Genomic DNA, 20,033 nt, shown 5'->3' on the forward strand with positions numbered 1-20,033 from the left:
GCATGATCTTTGACTTATGAATCATATTGTTAGGCTGAAGCGGTGAATACCTACAGGAATTTACTGCCATCTTGTTGTTATGATTCTGAAGATGGTTGTCGTCTTGCAGTATGAAATCAAACACTTCAAAATATTAACCAAGGAACTAAATCTTTGGACACGTGGACTACATATTGTAACGTGTTATTGATTTAATAAAAAAGAAGATGGTTGATATACGTAAATTTAACGCAACCCACATCCTCGTTAATTTAGCTACTTCATAAGTGCTTGTGTTTATCGTGTTGTTGTTTCTTGTGGCCTTGTCACGTCGGAGGACAAATTAAGAGGGATTAGGATAATACAATTACTGACAGTAGAAATCTAATTAGTTTAATAGACACTTTGTTGTACTCATGACAACTGAATAGAACTCATGGCAATTAACAGAGCAATGTTTCCAATAAATTATTATGGTCCCAGCCTCAATCACTCGTCATTTGAGACCAATTCGATTTTTTTTTTCTACGCCTTTTATTTACTGAAAGAAAATGGCCTTTTTGAATTGATAGTTAAAGAGTGCGAAGAATACGAGGATAAACAACTTGACTATGAATACCAGACGCGTAAAATTGAGTGACTTTGATTCATCAGAGATTTTGATTAGTATCCTGTTCACTAAAGACATTACTTCTGTTGTACATTACCGTAGACCCCTCTTACTTTTAAACAGATTTTTTTTTTTATGAATATCTGTATTGATAAATCTTGCCAAAATTATGCACCTTTGAGCAAATCTTATGTGCCAAAGGCGTGTTCTGCTTCAGCATAACCCTCTGCGTGTCGGAATCTGCTTCACGCACGCTCTGTACCATTAATCTTTGAAAATGAAATAGTGTTCATTTTACCACTGAATAAAAATGAACGAAACTTGTGCGTATACAGATGGAGAACGTGCTGTGTACAGTCCATGTTACTATCACCGTGTCACCTTTTTACCATGGTGTGGTCGTTTCGTCTGACTTGCATCGCCCCATATGCAGCAGTTCGATGTCTGGGAACCTACAGGTAACACTTGCCAGGCAGCCTGTGTTGCTGAAGGTTACCTCGTTCGTTCCGCACACTGGGTCATACTCGGGATCACACACATTCGGACACTCACCGTAGCTGCCTGAAATAGGGGTAAAGATAGACTTGTGTGTACGTTGTTATGTTGACGCATATGGGACGAATTCTGGATGATAAACTTTAACTTCAGTACATACATGTGTTGTGCACTGTATCACTTAAATATAGCTACTGATGATATAGCCCGAGTGTTCCATTATTGTGTTAGGTATGTACTTTTTTGTTTTTGTTTTTAGTGAGGCATTCTCCTAACATTACGTTGCCGATTGTGTAGTAGTGTTGTCTGATGAAAATGTATCTTAGTGCTAGGAGGAGCGGGTTAATGCATTACCGGTACTTTGTATAGAACTAGCTTAGGTTATATTGATGAGTTTGTCATTTATAACCCATGAAAGAGAAGGACTTGCGAACAGCAGTATCTGTACGGTCAATATAGATGGTTGTTGTCGTAGATGCGTTATGCAATTATGGTAACGTGATTAACATTGGGAATGCGTGATAACGAATGTGTTGTAACAGAAAAGAGAAACATTGGTGGCTGCTGTTGTGGTTTTCAACATAGACATATGTTTGTTTGGGGGGAAATTACTGATTATTTTAGTTTTATTGCCTTATTTCTAAAAAGATCTTTTTTTTTTTCTAAGTTTGCAGCGATACACAGTGTATTATACACACAGATAACATTTTAATCCTCAAGGAAGTAACATTTGTTGAAATGTACGTGTTAGCATAGATCTTCAAGGCCAGTTAGCCTATCGAACACATTGCGTTGATCATTTCGTGTTCCGGGACCACTGTATAACTACTAATCAAGCTTACCACATTCCCCGTCGCTCAACTTCGTGATGGAGGCATCCATACACCTGGCATTGTTAAGCTCACAGTCGTTGCTATACGTATTGCCGTCACTACCACACACGGGAGAGTATTGTTCGTCGCAAGTGGTTGGACACTCCACTAGCCTCGTACCTGTCGGGGTAAGAAGTGTTAGTGAACTTTGGTGCTTCATGACTAGAAGCTTACCAGTTATTATTGGTACTAATGGTGGCTCTAGGTCCTTGATGACCCATAACTAGTTGTGTGTATGATTGTATAAACATAACAGAGACAAACTCTTCGAACTGAACCAGATTTTGCTCTTTATGTTTGGTGTACGCTATGGATACGCTTTCGGCTGTGACTCGCACACTGCTCAAACTTGTCAACAAAAAGACAAAGCTCAAGTAGCATTTACAAATGAAAAGTGATATAAACATACCGTTAAAGTTAGCAATATTAAGAGGCTTGATAGTTCATGACGGGATTGTCTGACTTGGTTTCCAAAAAAATAGGATTGCAAAACAGGAGGCATTTCGCCATATGACATTAAAATGTTTTAATTTTGGCACCGGTATAATGTGAGTATCACTGGAGTGGTCAGGAGGTGTTTGAGTATTGGATTTTTTTTTTTTTAAGCACGATATTGAAGGCGAGGGTCAAGAAGCAAGTCATGAATGCGCTAAACGTAGTTCTACAGGTTGTTGAAGTAGCTTATCGCACACGCCACCGCTCTGTTCAGGAGCTACACTGGTAGCATCTGAAGGTGCAGTCGTTGCCGTAAGTTATGCCGTGGGTTGCACACACAAGGGCGTAATCGTGAGAACAGTCAGTAGGGCACGATACTGGTAATTTCAAGACATCTGAGTTGACAGAAGAGTGATGTGAATAGGTTTAGGGATGGGTGTATGCGGCCTGGGAGCTCAGGAGTGGGTGTAGCGCATTTTCTATCACAAGCAACAATGTTAGGGAAGTTTGCACTTGCTCCGACTCCTCCGAGACTCACATTTCCCGTCCTCATAGAAGTAGTTCTGTGGGCAGGACAGACGCTTTCTATGAACACCTGCCTCAGCCGTTGCCACAGACAACCCCAGCGCCAACGCAGCTACCACGATCACCAGGCCATTGCAGCCCATTGCCGTCACCCCGATAAGCCTGTGGAGTTTAAACATGTTCACGTCCCAAATGAATGTGTAGCTAACACTGATGATATACCGTGTGAAGAGTTACGTACGGAATTAAGGATATTGATACATATTAGGAAATTTACAACAGCGAGAATCTCTATCGAGAGAAAGTTACTCGTACAATTTAAGTTATCCTTATCAAATTATGATTACAGCCTTACCAAGTTATTATACAGCTTTGAGGCTGCACTCCGAGAGAAAAGTTCCTCGACAACTTGGAACTTTTGATTCATTGCTTTCGTTCACATTCAGTTGTATGATTGGAAATTCACTTGAAGCAGATCGCACCCGAAGTACCAGGTAGAACTCGAAGGTCGACATCCACCACACATTATTTCTCAAGAAGAGAATGCGATACCTCACCTTAATGGGCGCAGGCGGGGAAACAAAAAATGTGGATGTTCCATCATCCACTGCAGGTGAGCGAGTGGGAGTGAGTGTAGTGGGAGAGACTCTTTTATGTTTAGACTATCATCCAAGGCTGGAAATATTCAGCGACCATGTGGGGAATATTCGTGTCGGGGTTTGCTGTTCTTGGGACGTCAATATAAGCTGTGTCAACGTATCAGTAGCTCTGTAATTACATACAGCTAGGAAAACCTGACGAGAATTACTGTTATTTTCTCTCTTGGAGGTAAATCGGAAATGGCAACTGACATTGTAGCTTAAGGCAAGTGGGTCAGGTTTTGAGAACCTAGGAGAGCTATAAGTCGGACCGCTTTCGACGTAACCTCTGACAGAGCTTAAAAACGATTGTTCGGACAGGAGATGCCAAGAGAACTTAGGCGAAGAAATTTAAGCGAGATTTAAGTAGGCCTGTGGCGCTTGTAAGGTCAAGGTAACAGGACTACCCCAGTAGAACCCGTTTTGATGAGACAGAAAGCAAGACCAGCAATCCTCACATAGTGGGTGTAAAAGATGGTTCAGGACGGTATTTCAACCAATGGTGGCTGCTGTCAACAGCCCTACTACCCCAAGAAAATGTTTCAAAAGTAGGAACGGGATATTTGTGTAGTTAGCTAGGGTGTTTGGGAGGGGGCAATACTCTACCACATGAGTGTAAGGAGTTTTCCCTGTTGATTATGAACTTAGGGTTGCTTTGTTGTTTAGGAGGTCATTAATGCCTGTTATTACGTATTACATTTTAAAAAAGATTTTGTGAGTACTCTCTTCGCATTTATTAGGTATTTGTCAGCTGTGGGAAGCGTTATGAGATATTTTCCATGATTATTTCCAGTATAGAAGCATTTCATAACGTTATAGTATGATTTAAAGCAAAATATTTTTGGATGGTTTTAGTCGGAATTCAACGGACGCTCATGGGCTATTGTGATGTCATATCAGACTTCTTTTCTCTGTTGTTATTGTCCTGTATTCTGCTGTTATGCCCTGCAAGAGATCTCACGTCCCATGCACTACTGCAGTATGCTTTCTCATTCATGATAAGTCTGGGGTTCACATGTGGACATGCACGTCACATATGGCGTTGTTTACAAAGCTCATGGTAGTTTGAATGCAACGAGTGGTGTTACGGGCCAGACCGCGCTGGATTATTGATCGCATTTAAACTTCATTACCTGTGTCCTGTGTGTTGCACCCAGGTGTATGTATGTATGTGTGTGTGTACGTCAGTGGGCTAATGTTACAGGGAAGGTTGACAGATGAATTGGAAGTGGGAAAAACTACAAGAGTTGTGATTGAGGGATGATATTCATCGCGAAGAGTTAAACACTGAAGTGGCCAGAAGGATAATTTTTGGGGGGACCTTACTTTGTCCATGATTTTCGTCAGTGAGACTGGTCAGTTGATGCCAGAAAGAAACCTCATATCTCGTCTTTCATCACTGTCGCATGTCAAGGCTAAGCTAGTTGGCATGTGGGAAAGAACAGGTTGAAAAACAAAATCTAATAAAATAATATTTTTATTGTAACAAGTGTTGTTTTCTGCAGAGATCAATGCTATGTAGAATCCTATTTTTAAGACTGAGAAAACACGTCAAACCAGGTAAGGTGTTGACAGGTTGCGTTAGTGAGGTGAGGTATGGCGGGCCCCGCGAATAGTTGTTAATAGGCTAGCTTGAGTCCCTTCTATCGGAAAGCGAGACTAATTCAGCGACCAGGTGGCTTCACTCCTGCCACCACTGCTCTACGAACGGATGAATGCCTTATCCTGAAAAGAAACGCATTATAATTAGGGTACAGCGTATACGACTATGAAACTTGATTGATTTATTTCACGTATAAGAATCATCTGGTGTTACTAACAGCCATTCTATTATTAACATTGATACACCTTTTCCTGCCTTCTTCCCTGACTCCTCAATGTAACCAGCCATTTTCTCAAGCCATCCAGACAACCTCCCTCAAATAAACCTCAGGACTTACTACACGACCCATTGTAGAGCTTGGTGAGGTTGGGCTCTTGGCAGGCCGCGTTGCGGAAGGTGCAATCGTTGCTGTATGTGACTTTGTCGCTGCCGCACAGTGGCGCGTATGTGAACGGACACTCTTGGATGCACTTGCTGCTGCTGCTGCCACCCTGAGCCGGACCTGTGTAAAAAGCGAGATCATCTGGTCTATACTGAAGCTCGTGAAAGTTGCTTTAGATCTTAAGATCCAAGCTGACAAGTTGTTTCAAAGCTGCAAGCCCAAGCTTATATAAATTATTCTAGATTTTAAGAGCTACGCTCGTACGCTTGGAGGTCCTAGCTTGTAAGTTGCTCTGAGCCGTTAGAATAAAGTTTATAAGTTGTTTTAGGACTTATGATCCCGTTTATATGTTGCTCTAGGCTAAAATTTTGAGCTTTATAACTTGTTTTAGGCCTTTAGATCCAGCTTATATGTCGTAGCCTAGGCGTCATGACCGAAGCCTATAACTTGCAAGTTTTTGATATCCACAATATAGGTTAGCACGTAATTTCCCAACTTACAAGTTAATCTAGGAGTTAAGAGCCAAGTTCGTAATTTGCTCTGATCCTAAGATGTAACATTTTTTTTTTATGGAATCTTAAGGTCACAACTAAGTGCTTTTAGCCTTTACTAGCAGTAAATAAACCACTTACGTATGACGCTACGATTCTTGAGTGCGACAGTACATCCGTTACTGCGTCAGCACGACCACTTGGAAATTTAATCTGACTCAAGGTCACACAATCATATACAAGGGTCGTGCTCGGTCAGTGTTCGTCTCTTTGTGCTAAAAAGTTCGCACCGTCTTGCTCAAGGTGCTGATTATTCCGCAAGGCAGCTGTCGCTAGGTGAACTAGTAACACTACTGAAGGAACCACTGAGGGAAAATAAGCTTTTGAAACTCAGGCAAGTGGCCCCTGAGTTGTTCGTAACAGCCATAATGATCCCAGACGGTATACTAGACATTGAGTACCACTTACCACACTGGCCGTCGGCCACCTTGGTGACGGAGGGGTTACGGCACATGACCCGGTTCAGGAAGCACTGGTTGTCGTAGGTGACGCCGTCGCTGCCGCACACGGGCTCGTACAAGCGGCTGCAGCTCACTGGACAACGGGGCTTCGCCGTCTGCTGCTCATCTGTGGGTAGAAACTATGTTTGCATTCTTCTGAAATACTGTATCCGACTCTGGCCTTATGCTGAATTACAGTCTTACTATCGTGTAAACATATGTTTATTCCACCAGTGTAATGGTAAATTATGATAACGATTACCTAATCATTGATTAAATTCTAATATCGAGCAACGGGGATATCATTAGGGGTCCATTGAATTATCCCCTTGTCACGTCAATCACATCCTAGGGTCGTACCGTCGTGTATTCAAGGGCAGCATCGTCGAGCTGAAAGGGTCGTATGTTAAGCTCAGCGTCGTATACAGAGGATTAATTTCCTTCCAACGACCTCAGCCATCAAATGTATTTGTAGCGACTTTCGTAACTTCTCTCATGTTCTGTGTCAATCTTAGCGATCATGACGAAGTTAGGTCATCGGAAACATGGCATGCGAACTACGCCTTGGCTCTCATAACCACCATTGGAAACTTAGCTATTTTGGCACATCTTTCGTCTACTGACTAGCCTTACCTGTCGTAGCCTTACGTTGACCTACTGAGCAGGTTTACCAATCGGGGAGCTGACCGCGTCATCACCAACTGTACCAAAAAAATTATGGTAAGACAACACTACACAGAGCGCTACTAGGGGGAAATCCATCTTTGAGGATAAACATTATTTCCTTCGGCAAATGAGGTGACCCCTTCGCCCCACATACCACAGCGGCCCTCCCTGACGGGGGTTAAGGGCGTGCCTTCCCTGCAGGACATCAGGTTCAGGAGGCAGAGGTTGAAGTAAGTCTTCCCGTCGGAGCCGCAGACTGGCGAGTACACGCGAGCGCAGGTGTTGGCGCACGGCGGCTTCGGCTCTGGTGTAACGGCTGCTGAACGGGACAGTATGTTACAACTTGCCTTATCTATCGACTCATCTCTATGTCTATTTACTGGTTGTGGCAAAGTGTGGTCACGGATACGTTTTAACTATTCAATTTTTTTTTATGTATTATTTTTTCAGAGGAGAGCAAGGCCAACTTTGTTATAGTTATTTAACGCAAGCATATGCAATATGAGTTTCCAAAGAACAGTAGTGGAAGCTATGACTTAAAAACTAGTTTGATTAACGAGAAATATCTTGCTATGAAGGAAAGGTTGAGATATATATATATATATATATATATATTTTTTTTTTTTTTTTTTTTTTTTATACTTTGTCGCTGTCTCCCGCGTTTGCGAGGTAGCACAAGGAAACAGACGAAAGAAATGGCCCAACCCCCCCCCCCCATACACATGTACATACACACGTCCACACACGCAAATATACATACCTACACAGCTTTCCATGGTTTACCCCAGACGCTTCACATGCCTTGCTTCAATCCACTGACAGCACGTCAACCCCTGTATACCACATGACTCCAATTCACTCTATTTCTTGCCCTCCTTTCACCCTCCTGCATGTTCAGGCCCCGATCACACAAAATCTTTTTCACTCCATCTTTCCACCTCCAATTTGGTCTCCCTCTTCTCCTCGTTCCCTCCACCTCCGACACATATATCCTCTTGGTCAATCTCTCCTCACTCATTCTCTCCATGTGCCCAAACCATTTCAAAACACCCTCTTCTGCTCTCTCAACCACGCTCTTTTTATTTCCACACATCTCTCTTACCCTTACGTTACTTACTCGATCAAACCACCTCACACCACACATTGTCCTCAAACATCTCATTTCCAGCACATCCATCCTCCTGCGCACATCTCTATCCATAGCCCACGCCTCGCAACCATACAGCATTGTTGGAACCACTATTCCCTCAAACATACCCATTTTTGCTTTCCGAGATAATGTTCTCGACTTCCACACATTTTTCAAGGCTCCCAAAATTTTCGCCCCCTCCCCCACCCTATGATCCACTTCCGCTTCCATGGTTCCATCCGCTGACAGATCCACTCCCAGATATCTAAAACACTTCACTTCCTCCAGTTTTTCTCCATTCAAACTCACCTCCCAATTGACTTGACCCTCACCCCTACTGTACCTAATAACCTTGCTCTTATTCACATTTACTCTCAACTTTCTTCTTCCACACACTTTACCAAACTCAGTCACCAGCTTCTGCAGTTTCTCACATGAATCAGCCACCAGCGCTGTATCATCAGCGAACAACAATTGACTCACTTCCCAAGCTCTCTCATCCCCAACAGACTTCATACTTGCCCCTCTTTCCAGGACTCTTGCATTTACCTCCTTTACAACCCCATCCATAAACAAATTAAACAACCATGGAGACATCACACACCCCTGCCGCAAACCTACATTCACTGAGAACCAATCACTTTCCTCTCTTCCTACACGTACACATGCCTTACATCCTCGATAAAAACTTTTCACTGCTTCTAACAACTTGCCTCCCACACCATATATTCTTAATACCTTCCACAGAGCATCTCTATCAACTCTATCATATGCCTTCTCCAGATCCATAAATGCTACATACAAATCCATTTGCTTTTCTAAGTATTTCTCACATACATTCTTCAAAGCAAACACCTGATCCACACATCCTCTACCACTTCTGAAACCGCACTGCTCTTCCCCAATCTGATGCTCTGTACATGCCTTCACCCTCTCAATCAATACCCTCCCATATAATTTACCAGGAATACTCAACAAACTTATACCTCTGTAATTTGAGCACTCACTCTTATCCCCTTTGCCTTTGTACAATGGCACTATGCACGCATTCCGCCAATCCTCAGGCACCTCACCATGAGTCATACATACATTAAATAACCTTACCAACCAGTCAACAATACAGTCACCCCCTTTCTTAATAAATTCCACTGCAATACCATCCAAACCTGCTGCCTTGCCGGCTTTCATCTTCCGCAAAGCTTTTACTACCTCTTCTCTGTTTACCAAATCATTTTCCCTAACCCTCTCACTTTGCACACCACCTCGACCAAAACACCCTATATCTGCCACTCTGTCATCAGACACATTCAACAAACCTTCAAAATACTCATTCCATCTCCTTCTCACATCACCGCTACTTGTTATCACCTCCCCATTTACGCCCTTCACTGAAGTTCCCATTTGCTCCCTTGTCTTACGCACCCTATATATATATATATATATATATATATATATATATATATATATATATATAAGATGGAGATGTGGGAAGAATGTTAAAGTTGCAAAATGTTAAAACATTTGCAAAAAGCAATGTTATGGTTACCAAAAATCGAAATGCAGGCAGTTTTAACCAATTTACGTGTTCCTTATATTCCAGCCAGGTTGAAATTTCCTGAACCGTATATGATCATTATATAAGATCTTATAATATCTGCACTAAGAGTAATTATCAATGGAATAAAACATGTAACGACACCTGGTTTAGTGAGGTACTGATTTGAAACTTGCTCTGATGAATGATAAACTTGCTGGACCTGTATCAAGGTTCTGAGTTTTTATTTATTTATTTATTTATTTTTAGTAAAATCTGAAGATGTTACAAGGGATCAAGAAGACCCGTCTATCATAATTGTCAAACCATTAAACTAGCGAATCCATCGTTCATACATCGCAATGGGCACACGAGTTTTGTTTATATAACATTAATCAGACATTCTAGTTTTACGATTCAAATAAAGTCTAAGATTTCATTTTGAATCTTAGATATGACAGATGTGGACCTCTTGAGAGTGATGGCTTAATCTTTTGAAATCCATGACATTCTATGAAGAACGTTAGAAACGATGATTTAATCCCTTGAGAACACAATTTAATTGAGAACAGCAACTCAATTTCTTGTGAACAATGACAATCCTATGAGATAGATGACTTAATCCCTAAAGATCAATGACTTGATAAAGACGATGAATTAATCCTCTGAAAATTATACCCTTCTTTGAGAAAGATGTCCATTTAAAGACGGTGACAGACATTTGAGAACTATGATTTAATCCCTTGACCATGATGTCCTACTCTAGGTACATTAACAATTTCTCGAGTACGATAAACTCCCCACATTATGACAGTCTTTGAACGATGAAGTAATCCCTAATGCACGGAAATATAATTTTTTATTACAATGATTCATTAGATTTTAATAGCTGCAATAAGATAAAATCCCTATCTTATAAATGTGTGAGATCAGTTAAATACGTGTATATAAAAACAATCACTTTTGATTCTAAAATTTGTTTGGCTTTAGAAATTATAAATGATACTACTTCAGTAGATATTTAAAAGTATACTGCTTTGCAAACATTCAAAAGACACCTTTAAGTTTTGAAGTGTTTCTTTTTTTATATGTACACATTTAGATTAATGAATATGATCCCTTTATGCATGCGCGTTCGTTTTTGTAAAGAGTCGTCTGTATCTGAGGATCGGTTCCGGATTAGTTAAAGAGCCATGTGGTGCTGGAAAGTATGTCCTGTGCATTATAGTTATTTATCAGTGTTTATCAGCATTATGAGAGTAGATCCAGTTGTCTTACATGTTGAGGATATGTAGTAGACTTTAGCGTATCACTAGACTGAGGTGATATCCGTGAAATTCTTGAGAAAATGATATTTTTTTTTTGTATGGAAAAGTGCGGACAACAATCAAAACATTGGACGGCTTCGACTCCACGCTGCTCATCACGGGTAGCATAGTTCGGGTATGTGTCGAACTGAGTTTTGCTCAAGTTAGTGAGTTATTTTTAAGTTCGAACTTAAGAATTACTCCATGTACGTAACTAAACCTTGTACTGTGTCAACAGGTATGCTGAGGACTGGACTCTGCTGTGCTGGGACCCAAGCTAGCCTCATAAAACCATTCCCAGCAGAAAACCAAAATGGCCTCGTGAACATTGTTGTGCTTAGAAGCAAACTAGACCTGAACCCATCTGTGCTGAGACTCGAGTTACTTTCATGAACCTTACTCTGCTGAGATCCGAGTGAGCCTTATGAACAATCTTATCGTGATGAGGAAGGGAACAGTGTTTGAAGAACACAGATGACTAAGAACACCGAGGAGAGGACCCCAAGGGTGATGAACTCGCTTCGAAGTGGCCCACAATAACATGATGATCATCCTGGATCAACACAACGTATATGTAAGGTCGGTAACTGTAGTGTTGAATCTGTTTTGTGATTTTAGTCATCTTTCAGAATTAGACTTTGACTAACGGTACTTTAATGATTTACGAGATATTTTAATCGTGAAAAATATTCATTGTAAGAAAACTGATAAAGCAAGAGTTTGCGAGTAGTAAATCACTAAAGAAAAATGTAATAATTGAATCCTAGTATTATCATATTACAAATTATCACATTAAACGTGGGTTGATTATGTGAGGATAACAACCAAATGAAACTATTTCTTCAGTATCACACAAGTTACAGAATTTGTCCTTGAATTTATTCTGAAAGATGAATGTAATATAGATTCTCTTTCCAGTAGATAGTGTTTCTTAATTATTCTGTTGTTCTTAAAGGTGTAAGATGTATTTCAATGAGTAGTTTATTTCTGTAGTATTGTGTCAAAAGTTATTTTACATTTATTATTCGAAATGTTTTGAGAAAATACGTCATTGGATAAGTTGTGTAGAAAGTGCTGTACCCCTTTGAGCCCATTGGTACGACGATAAATCCACTGGATATGTCGGCCTGACCTTTGACGTGACCTGGAAGGGGTCGGTCGAAGAACGGGCCGTCATGCTCAAGGGTCGTGTCGTGGTGGTCAGGGTTTGCACAGCAATGCCCAAAAGGTTAAGGTTGGCCAGTGCATTGCAGTCAACGAAGCAGGTAAGGAAACATATAATGCGGAGAGAGAAATAGTTTTTTTTTGCATGAACAGATTGGTAGGAGGTTCTTGTTTGTGTTGAAAGTAAGGTAGGTGCAGTGTATCGAGATGGTGAGTGATTCATAACGCCAACATTAGAAGTAAGTATTAATTGTACAGTATAAAGATATAATGTGTATAGTTGTTTTGTGCCCAGAAATAACATAACAGGGTGGATTGACGTAGAGGGTTTGGCACGGGAATAGTTCTGTTTACCGTCGGGTTACGTTCGTAGCTTACCACATGGTCCACTGTTCCGCAGAATGATGGAGGGTTTTTGGCAGCTGGCTGCCTTCAGGGCGCAGTCGCTATCGTACGTGTTGCCGTCCGTGCCACACACAGGCGAGTACACCTCCGGACACACGTCTGGGCATGGCCTTTGTGGTGTACCTGAGGGCAGTCATCAATTAAGCTGTGTGTCACCATGTCGAAGAACATGAGAGTTAACGGGAGAAAGATAAATGACTGAAGAACCACGAGAGCCTTTAGCTCAACACCTGAACTAAACATAGTTTAGGTTCGAGTTAACTCTGTTTACTAACGACCATCACGTTGTTAAATATATGCTCTTGGAGCACATATTTACCTCTGAATTAACTGCATTGACATTATTCTTGTGACTTTAGTCTTTTCATGTTACAACTTTACAAAATTGCATAGATTAACAAGAGCTCAAAACGAGCAGACAAGGAATATGGTGGGCAGGCACTTATGGTATTTCATGTTTAAGGTACAATTTGTAGTTTCATGGCTATTTGGCGATGGGCAACTCTCAAACCCGGAGAGACGTTGTAAAATTCTTACCGCATTCGCCGTTGAAGTCCTTCCTGATGGTGGGGTCCCTGCAGGAGACTTTGTCTAGGGTGCATTGGTTGCCATAGGTCTTGCCGTCTGTGCCACACACGGGGGAGTAATTGGCGGAGCAGGAGGTCGGGCAATCCTGCTGCGTGGCTGGAATGATGGTGGAGATGACTGATAAGTTATTATTATTATTATTATTATTATCATTATTATTATTATTTATAAAAACCCCAGGACCTATTTCATGGGGTTGATGCAGCTCCGAGGCAGGGAGCAGGGTGTGAGAAGTTTCTTGACTGTCCGTCCACAGACGACAAATACAAACCTCGCCAAAGGCGACTTCTCGCTCACAGTTGTTACCACTAGTTGGCAGAGCGAGTTGATAACATTTTCTCTATGTTGACAGTGAGGTTAGTGTAATGAGTAATTCGTCACAGTCATATGATTTTGTGAAGAACTACCAAAGCTTTGATTTTAAAGGAACTGTTGTGGTTGTGGAATATTGAAAATCACGAGTTTAAAAAACCCACTGTGGGGAACCTCGAAACCAGAATACTGTGTTGCAAAGTCGGACATGCCGTTCTTTAGAAATATCGTTAGGATGAATTTCCGCATGGCGTGGCTGGCTCCAGATATGTAACGGGACACAGTGCCAAGCCTGTACCAAAGCTCATGTATGATCTTCATGGGGAAAAAAATGAGAGTTGTGGGTTTTCGCAATGTGACTTATGACTAATATCTCTGCTGCTTGTTGGGGCATTTTTTTTTTCGTATTAGACATATCAGTTGTTGCCACGTTGGATATCCACTTATTTCTAAGTTTATTGCCAGTTTTTTCAAATTTATTTCTGCATATTTAAATGGTTAGAGAACGATTATTATCTGTGATATCCAGAGATTGGCGTTTATCATTAATTTAAGTAGTCCGTTAAATTATGGAAGAGCGTGTCATAATTTGTCCGTTTTCTCTGGAAAGAGATGGCTAATTGACAGACTTGCTGGTTACTTTAGAAGTAAAGTTGTGAATCGGTAATGTAGCTAGATGATGTGAAAATATCATACAACATATGTGAAAATATCATACAACATATGAGGAGGGTAATCATTATTCCCAAAAATTAAATCTGCTTGTGTTTGTACACTCAAACAACCGTTATGAGAGTGCATTTGCTTTGTTGTGATTATGTCATTGGAGATAGTTTACAACTATTGCAAACTGTAGTTAATTGAAAGTCTTCCTTACCAGTGTAAAATTTGCTTTTACATTATTGTAAGATATCGAGGCAGGTAACGTGGTTTTACTTGAGCGCCGTGTAGACTTAGGTTAACCTGACAATTCTCTCCTTTATAGTTCGCTAATCCGCCAGATCTCTCCCTGTCCTTGTGGATGAATTTGTGATGCCTATTTCGCGTAAAATATTTAGAAAATGGCTGTTTTCAGATGCGTATTAAACAGAAAAAAAAATATTACGAATCTAATTTAGAAGATACTCTTGCTGTTTGTGTGTTCGTATGATTACAACCATGAAAATCAGCCTATTTTATATGAATTCTGAATTGTATCATTTTCCATGGCTGGCAGGGTGTGAGGGGATGGCTTGAGGAACTCCTCATACATTTCGAGAGATATACACAGGGAACCAACCCCTTTCAGAGCACACCTTCAATAGATACTGCGCAGTTGGCCGTTACGATTTAACGAGTGCGGACTTCGATCTCACCACATGCGACGTCTTGAGTCTTGGTGATTGTCGGGTCCAAGCAGGAGGCCGAGTCCAGAGCACACTGGTTGCTGTACGTCTTGCCGTCGCTGCCACATACAGGCGCGTAGATGAACGGGCAGTGAGAGGGACACTTTCGCTGCGAGTTGTCTGTCTTGACTGGAATAGACAAACTAGATATTCTAAGCCTAGGAATATCTCATGATATTGGGTATGCATGATCGTTTGGTTATACGCCAGAGTTCTTGGTGCCATTATTCGACACAGCGGCGAGGATACAGAGCATGATTGTACAGAAAAATATTATTTGTGATCGCAGAACAAACTTGACAGACGTGAATCCAGAATGAGTGTGATTTCCCTTAACTTTATCTTCAAATATTTACGGTGAAAGTTCCTTTAAAGACATCTTTAGGTATTACTTTGGCGTTGTACTCTAAAAAATCCAGAACATAGTTAATCCAGAACATGGTTATTAAGGTAATCTTACCACATTCACCATCGTAGAGCTTGGTAATGGTGGTTGAACTGTGGCAGTTGGTGACGTCCAAGGTGCACTGGTTGCTGTACGTGTTGCCGTCGCTGGCGCACAGTGGCTCGTTGCTGAAGCTGCAGCTCGTTGGGCATGGCCGTTTCGTAGGGCCTGTAAACAGTAATGGCGTTGTTACGCGAGTTGAGAATGGGTGGTTTAACGCTGATGATCGTTAATACACTTAAGGAGGTAGTGCGGTGAGTGTGTGGACATTTGGGAATGGTCGGTTCGTAACTTAGCTTTGGTGTTCAGTCATATTTACTCAAATATGCGGTGAAATATCTTTATATGTGGGCTGTATGTTGCATCCAGCTTACCCCTCTCCCGTTCTTTTTCTACAGAAACATTTAAAAACGAAATTTATTTGCTAGCAGTCAGTCCCTGATAATGTGTACGTAATTATGTAATAATCCTAGCGGCAGAAACAAGCAAGATATGAGGTGAGCGCCACGCGCTAGATCCTGCCTTAGAAGACGGAGGCCTAGTATAATATTGCCAGTGTTTAGGCTAATATACGATAGTTTCACCTGTAAATTTTTTTGTGTATCTAGTTACGCGATATATCAGTTCTCTCTGTTATGATTGCATGCTGTAATTCATGTGGCGCAGTCGACCATTTTGTCAGACCCTTTGCCATCCAGTGAATATTTTTAAATGGACTTTTGATTATCCTCTTGAAATGGCTGAGGCTTACAGGGTTAGCTGACAGACCGGTCCCGCCACATCCGGAAGAAGTGCGTTGTGCATGTGGTCTCGAGTGCGTTGATGTGTGTGTGTGTGTGTAGAGGGCACACAGTCGCTATACTCTAAATACCTCCCTACATCTGGTGAATTTATTAAGTATATTACAGTTCGTGTTTGGGTTTTCATTACATGGGAAGAATTGCCACGAATGACGTAGGAAGGCATTGTCCTGTTTTAAACAGACTATTATTGCTAGGAAAACACGTATCAAGGCTGGTGATTTATTTTTTTTCCGTCCATTTTTGTATGGCATTGTGTGCTGTGGTGCTGTCTTACCGCAAGTGCCGTCGTAAGCCTTGAAGACGCGTTGGTTATTGCAATGCCTCTTCTTCAGGACGCACTCGTTGGGGTAGGTTAGGCCATCGCTGCCACACACCGGCAGGTACTCCCTGGTACACCGCCTTGGACACCTCCCTGCTATGCAACACATTATTCGTCACTTCTGCTGTACCTTCTGGTCGCCGTGAATTCATATTATGAATTTTATGTTACTAGTACCGTCCTCCGGCAGTTAACCTTATCATAGACCATCAGGAGGGAGTGGTGGGAGGGGAGGAGCCTTCTATTCTACTATCTTGTCTCCATCTGTATAGACTGGGTGACTTACTGCCCTCCAGCAGATCACCTGTTCACGCATTAGGAGGAAGTGTTGGGCGGGGAGGAATCTTCTGCTTCACTAGTTACTATCATGTCCAAGAGAAAAACCTTGTCATAGTTCGTCAGGAGGGTGGGTACGGTGGGTTGGGTCAAGCCCAAAGGAATAGCTTTCTTATACTCGGGGTGATCTTGTTGGAGTCGAGGAATTTAGTGAGTTGCTGTTCCTCTCCTCCAGCAGATAACCTCGTCATAGACCATCAGTAAGGAATGGTGGGTGGGAAGGAGGAGCCGCCACCTTTGCTATCCAGTCTCCATCTATGTGAATTGGGAATTTTGATTATTGTTACTGTCCTCCAGCAGACGACCTCGTCAAAGACCATCAGAGGGGAATGGTGGTTGGGGGGAAAGAGCCTTCTTCTGTACTGTTCCTTCTCCATCTACTGTCTAATGATTAGGAACGTAGGACACCATTACTGTCCTTCAGCAGATAACCTCGTCATAGACCATTAGGTCCTCTGTCATCTGGCTTTTCAGTGTCCTTCGTCTGCCTTAACAGCTCATTCATCTCTCCAATTAGATGACTGAAACACCTGGGAAGTTGAGGATTATAGAGTAAATCACGTTACCAATATATGAATGATAATATCGAGATAGGGAACTTTGACAAATCTTACCACAGGTCTTGAAAGAGTTACCCTGTGTATCAGGGTGATTTCTGAGTACATATCGAGTGGAGGGAGAGTAATCAATAACTGAATGAGTTACCTAAATATCTAACCTACTTTAAGAAAAGACATTGTTGGTTGTACAACATATAAAACTATGACAGAATGCTTAAATTAATTAAGGCTAAAAAGAAAGTAAGTGAAACAAGATATGCTGATTTTGAACTGGCCGCTATGCCTTGAATTTTTATCTTTTTTAATTTAATGGTTATCAATACTCAGGAAGCAATAATCTTTGTCGTGAGTGGGATGCCGAGAGTAGACTGCATGGAAAAGTGTAAAATATAGTGAATATGATTTCCCTAAACGTAATATTTACGTGAAGATTCTGAAGTATTGCTAATACTTTTCCTCCATTCGAAACGACAGATCTGCCACTGTGGGTAGCTAGGGCCTAGTCTATCTTGCCATGATATTGTTGCGTCATATTGTCCAGTTACCGTCAGTAGCCTGCTTCCCTCGCGATCACATGTTGCGTGGGACGCCTAGCGAACGTAAACACAAGACCTGGGGCGGTTGGTTTGCTCGTTCATTACCATCTTCGTCACTATACGAGTCGAGAGAAGGCTTGGGTATGCAAATATTCTCCCAGATCATTTTATATTCGAATTCTCCCATTCTTTAATTATATTGGTGGCTGACCTTTGTGTGCCACAACAGTAGTTTAGCCGAATGGTGTCAAGCAGAGCCAAGTCTCACTGTACCTAATGACGGTCCCAAACGCATCATATTAATGCGTATCGGTCGTTTACGACGTCATGGTTTAGATAAAGAGACTTAGGACACTGTGACTGTACTTGTAATACGTATCCTTAACTACGTCATATATTCGAGAGGACTGTATGCTTTTCACAACACCATAGTGTGTGTTCCTGCTGGAGATAAGAGCCGCTGGTGGAGCAGATCTTAACTGCAGGGGGTACGCCGTGGTGTTCGCGGGAAGCATACTGCAGAAGCTGTAGTAACCCGGAGGAGCCATACTTACTGCTGCAGGGGCCGCTCCTGACGGTGGTAACCCTGCTACCCGTGCAGGCCTTCAGCAGCAGGAAACACGGGTTGTCGTACGTCTTGCCGTCGCTGCCACACACGGGTTCTTTGTCGTCCGGGCACGATGTTGGACACGGCCTCTCCACGACTGGTCGTCGGAACGGAAGGTCGTTAGTGCCATGCTACAACTTCACATAGTTGGAACAAACAACACACAAGTTTATGCATTGCAGAGCATGGGTTGTCCATGGCCTTAGAGACATGACAGTTTTCCATTGGTTATAGTAGGCAGGGGTTTGAGGGTAATGGTTCGTGAGGGAGGAAATAGACACGAGAGAAGGTGTAAATAGACATAGACGAGGGGGAGAATAGACAGGCGAGGGGGGTTGAAGATACACAACTGCTGGGGAAGTAATAGATTGAGGTGTAGAAAGACGGTAGATAGATAGATAGAGGCAGAGGACGGTAGGGAGGTAGACTAACACAAGGACTTACTGCATTTGCCGTTGTGCCTGGGGACAAGGCCGTTGGCGTAGTAGCACGCGAAGTACAGGAGGACGCACGGGTTCGCGTACGTGACGCCGTCGGAACCGCACACCGGGTTGTACATGCGGTCGCACACGAACGAGCAGGGGTCTGGCACGGCTAGTGGGGAGGAGGCAAGGTTAGTTTAACCATCACGACGAAGCGGTGGGTATCGTCCATGTCTGCCCATGAAACAATCATAGGTTCTAAACATGAGAGAGACGGCACGGGCAGCTGAGGCCCTAATCAAGGCCATCCCATTAATCCCATTAAGGAAAGTGCACTTGGGAACTTATCGTGTTTCATATATATATATATATATATATATATATATATATATATATATATATATATATATATATATTATATATATATAATATTATATATATATATATATATATATATATATATATATATATATATATATATATTTTTTTTTTGTCGCTGTCTCCCGCGTTTGCGAGGTAGCGCAAGGAAACAGACGAAAGAAATGGCCCAACCCACCCCCATACACATGTATATACATACGTCCACACACGCAAATATACATACCTACACAGCTTTCCATGGTTTACCCCAGACGCTTCACATGCCTTGATTCAATCCACTGACAGCACGTCAACCCCGGTATACCACATCAATCCAATTCACTCTATTCCTTGCCCTCCTTTCACCCTCCTGCATGCTCAGGCCCCGATCACACAAAATCTTTTTCACTCCATCTTTCCACCTCCAATTTGGTCTCCCTCTTCTCCTCGTTCCCTCCACCTCTGACACATATATTCTCTTGGTCAATCTTTCCTCACTCATTCTCTCCATGTGCCCGAACCATTTCAAAACACCCTCTTCTGCTCTCTCAACCACGCTCTTTTTATTTCCACACATCTCTCTTACCCTTACGTTACTTACTCGATCAAACCACCTCACACCACA

General features: G+C 42.0%; 2 protein-coding genes across 5 annotated transcripts in view; one reads left to right on the forward strand and one right to left on the reverse strand.

Annotated features, from left to right (window-relative positions):
- Positions 1-20,033, forward strand: part of LOC139761069 (uncharacterized) — a 133,167-nt gene that overhangs the window by 18,817 nt on the left and 94,317 nt on the right. For 2 of the 4 annotated variants that reach the window (XM_071684882.1, XM_071684883.1), the window contains one exon: positions 11,405-11,745. The gene's annotated coding sequence lies outside the window, so the exon portion shown is untranslated. Of the gene's footprint in view, positions 1-1,031; positions 1,162-11,045; positions 11,303-11,404; positions 11,746-20,033 lie in introns of those variants that run through there. The other 2 variants (XM_071684884.1, XM_071684881.1) reach the window with 2 other exon arrangements.
- The window catches only part of LOC139761219 (uncharacterized), a 28,608-nt gene continuing 8,931 nt past the window's right edge, over positions 357-20,033 (reverse strand). The window contains exons 4-17 of the mRNA XM_071685261.1: positions 19,071-19,220; positions 18,574-18,723; positions 16,543-16,683; positions 15,481-15,633; positions 14,991-15,149; positions 13,273-13,419; positions 12,709-12,858; positions 7,351-7,512; positions 6,499-6,657; positions 5,495-5,659; positions 3,474-3,591; positions 2,930-3,078; positions 1,927-2,076; positions 357-1,150 (exon numbers count right to left, since the gene is read on the reverse strand). Coding sequence (XP_071541362.1) covers positions 975-1,150; positions 1,927-2,076; positions 2,930-3,078; positions 3,474-3,591; positions 5,495-5,659; positions 6,499-6,657; positions 7,351-7,512; positions 12,709-12,858; positions 13,273-13,419; positions 14,991-15,149; positions 15,481-15,633; positions 16,543-16,683; positions 18,574-18,723; positions 19,071-19,220 — 2,129 coding nt within the window. The 3' untranslated portion in view covers positions 357-974. The remainder of the gene's footprint in view (positions 1,151-1,926; positions 2,077-2,929; positions 3,079-3,473; positions 3,592-5,494; positions 5,660-6,498; positions 6,658-7,350; positions 7,513-12,708; positions 12,859-13,272; positions 13,420-14,990; positions 15,150-15,480; positions 15,634-16,542; positions 16,684-18,573; positions 18,724-19,070; positions 19,221-20,033) is intronic.

The sequence above is a fragment of the Panulirus ornatus genome, chromosome 39 (assembly GCF_036320965.1).
Source record: "Panulirus ornatus isolate Po-2019 chromosome 39, ASM3632096v1, whole genome shotgun sequence".
Taxonomy (NCBI): domain Eukaryota; kingdom Metazoa; phylum Arthropoda; class Malacostraca; order Decapoda; family Palinuridae; genus Panulirus; species Panulirus ornatus.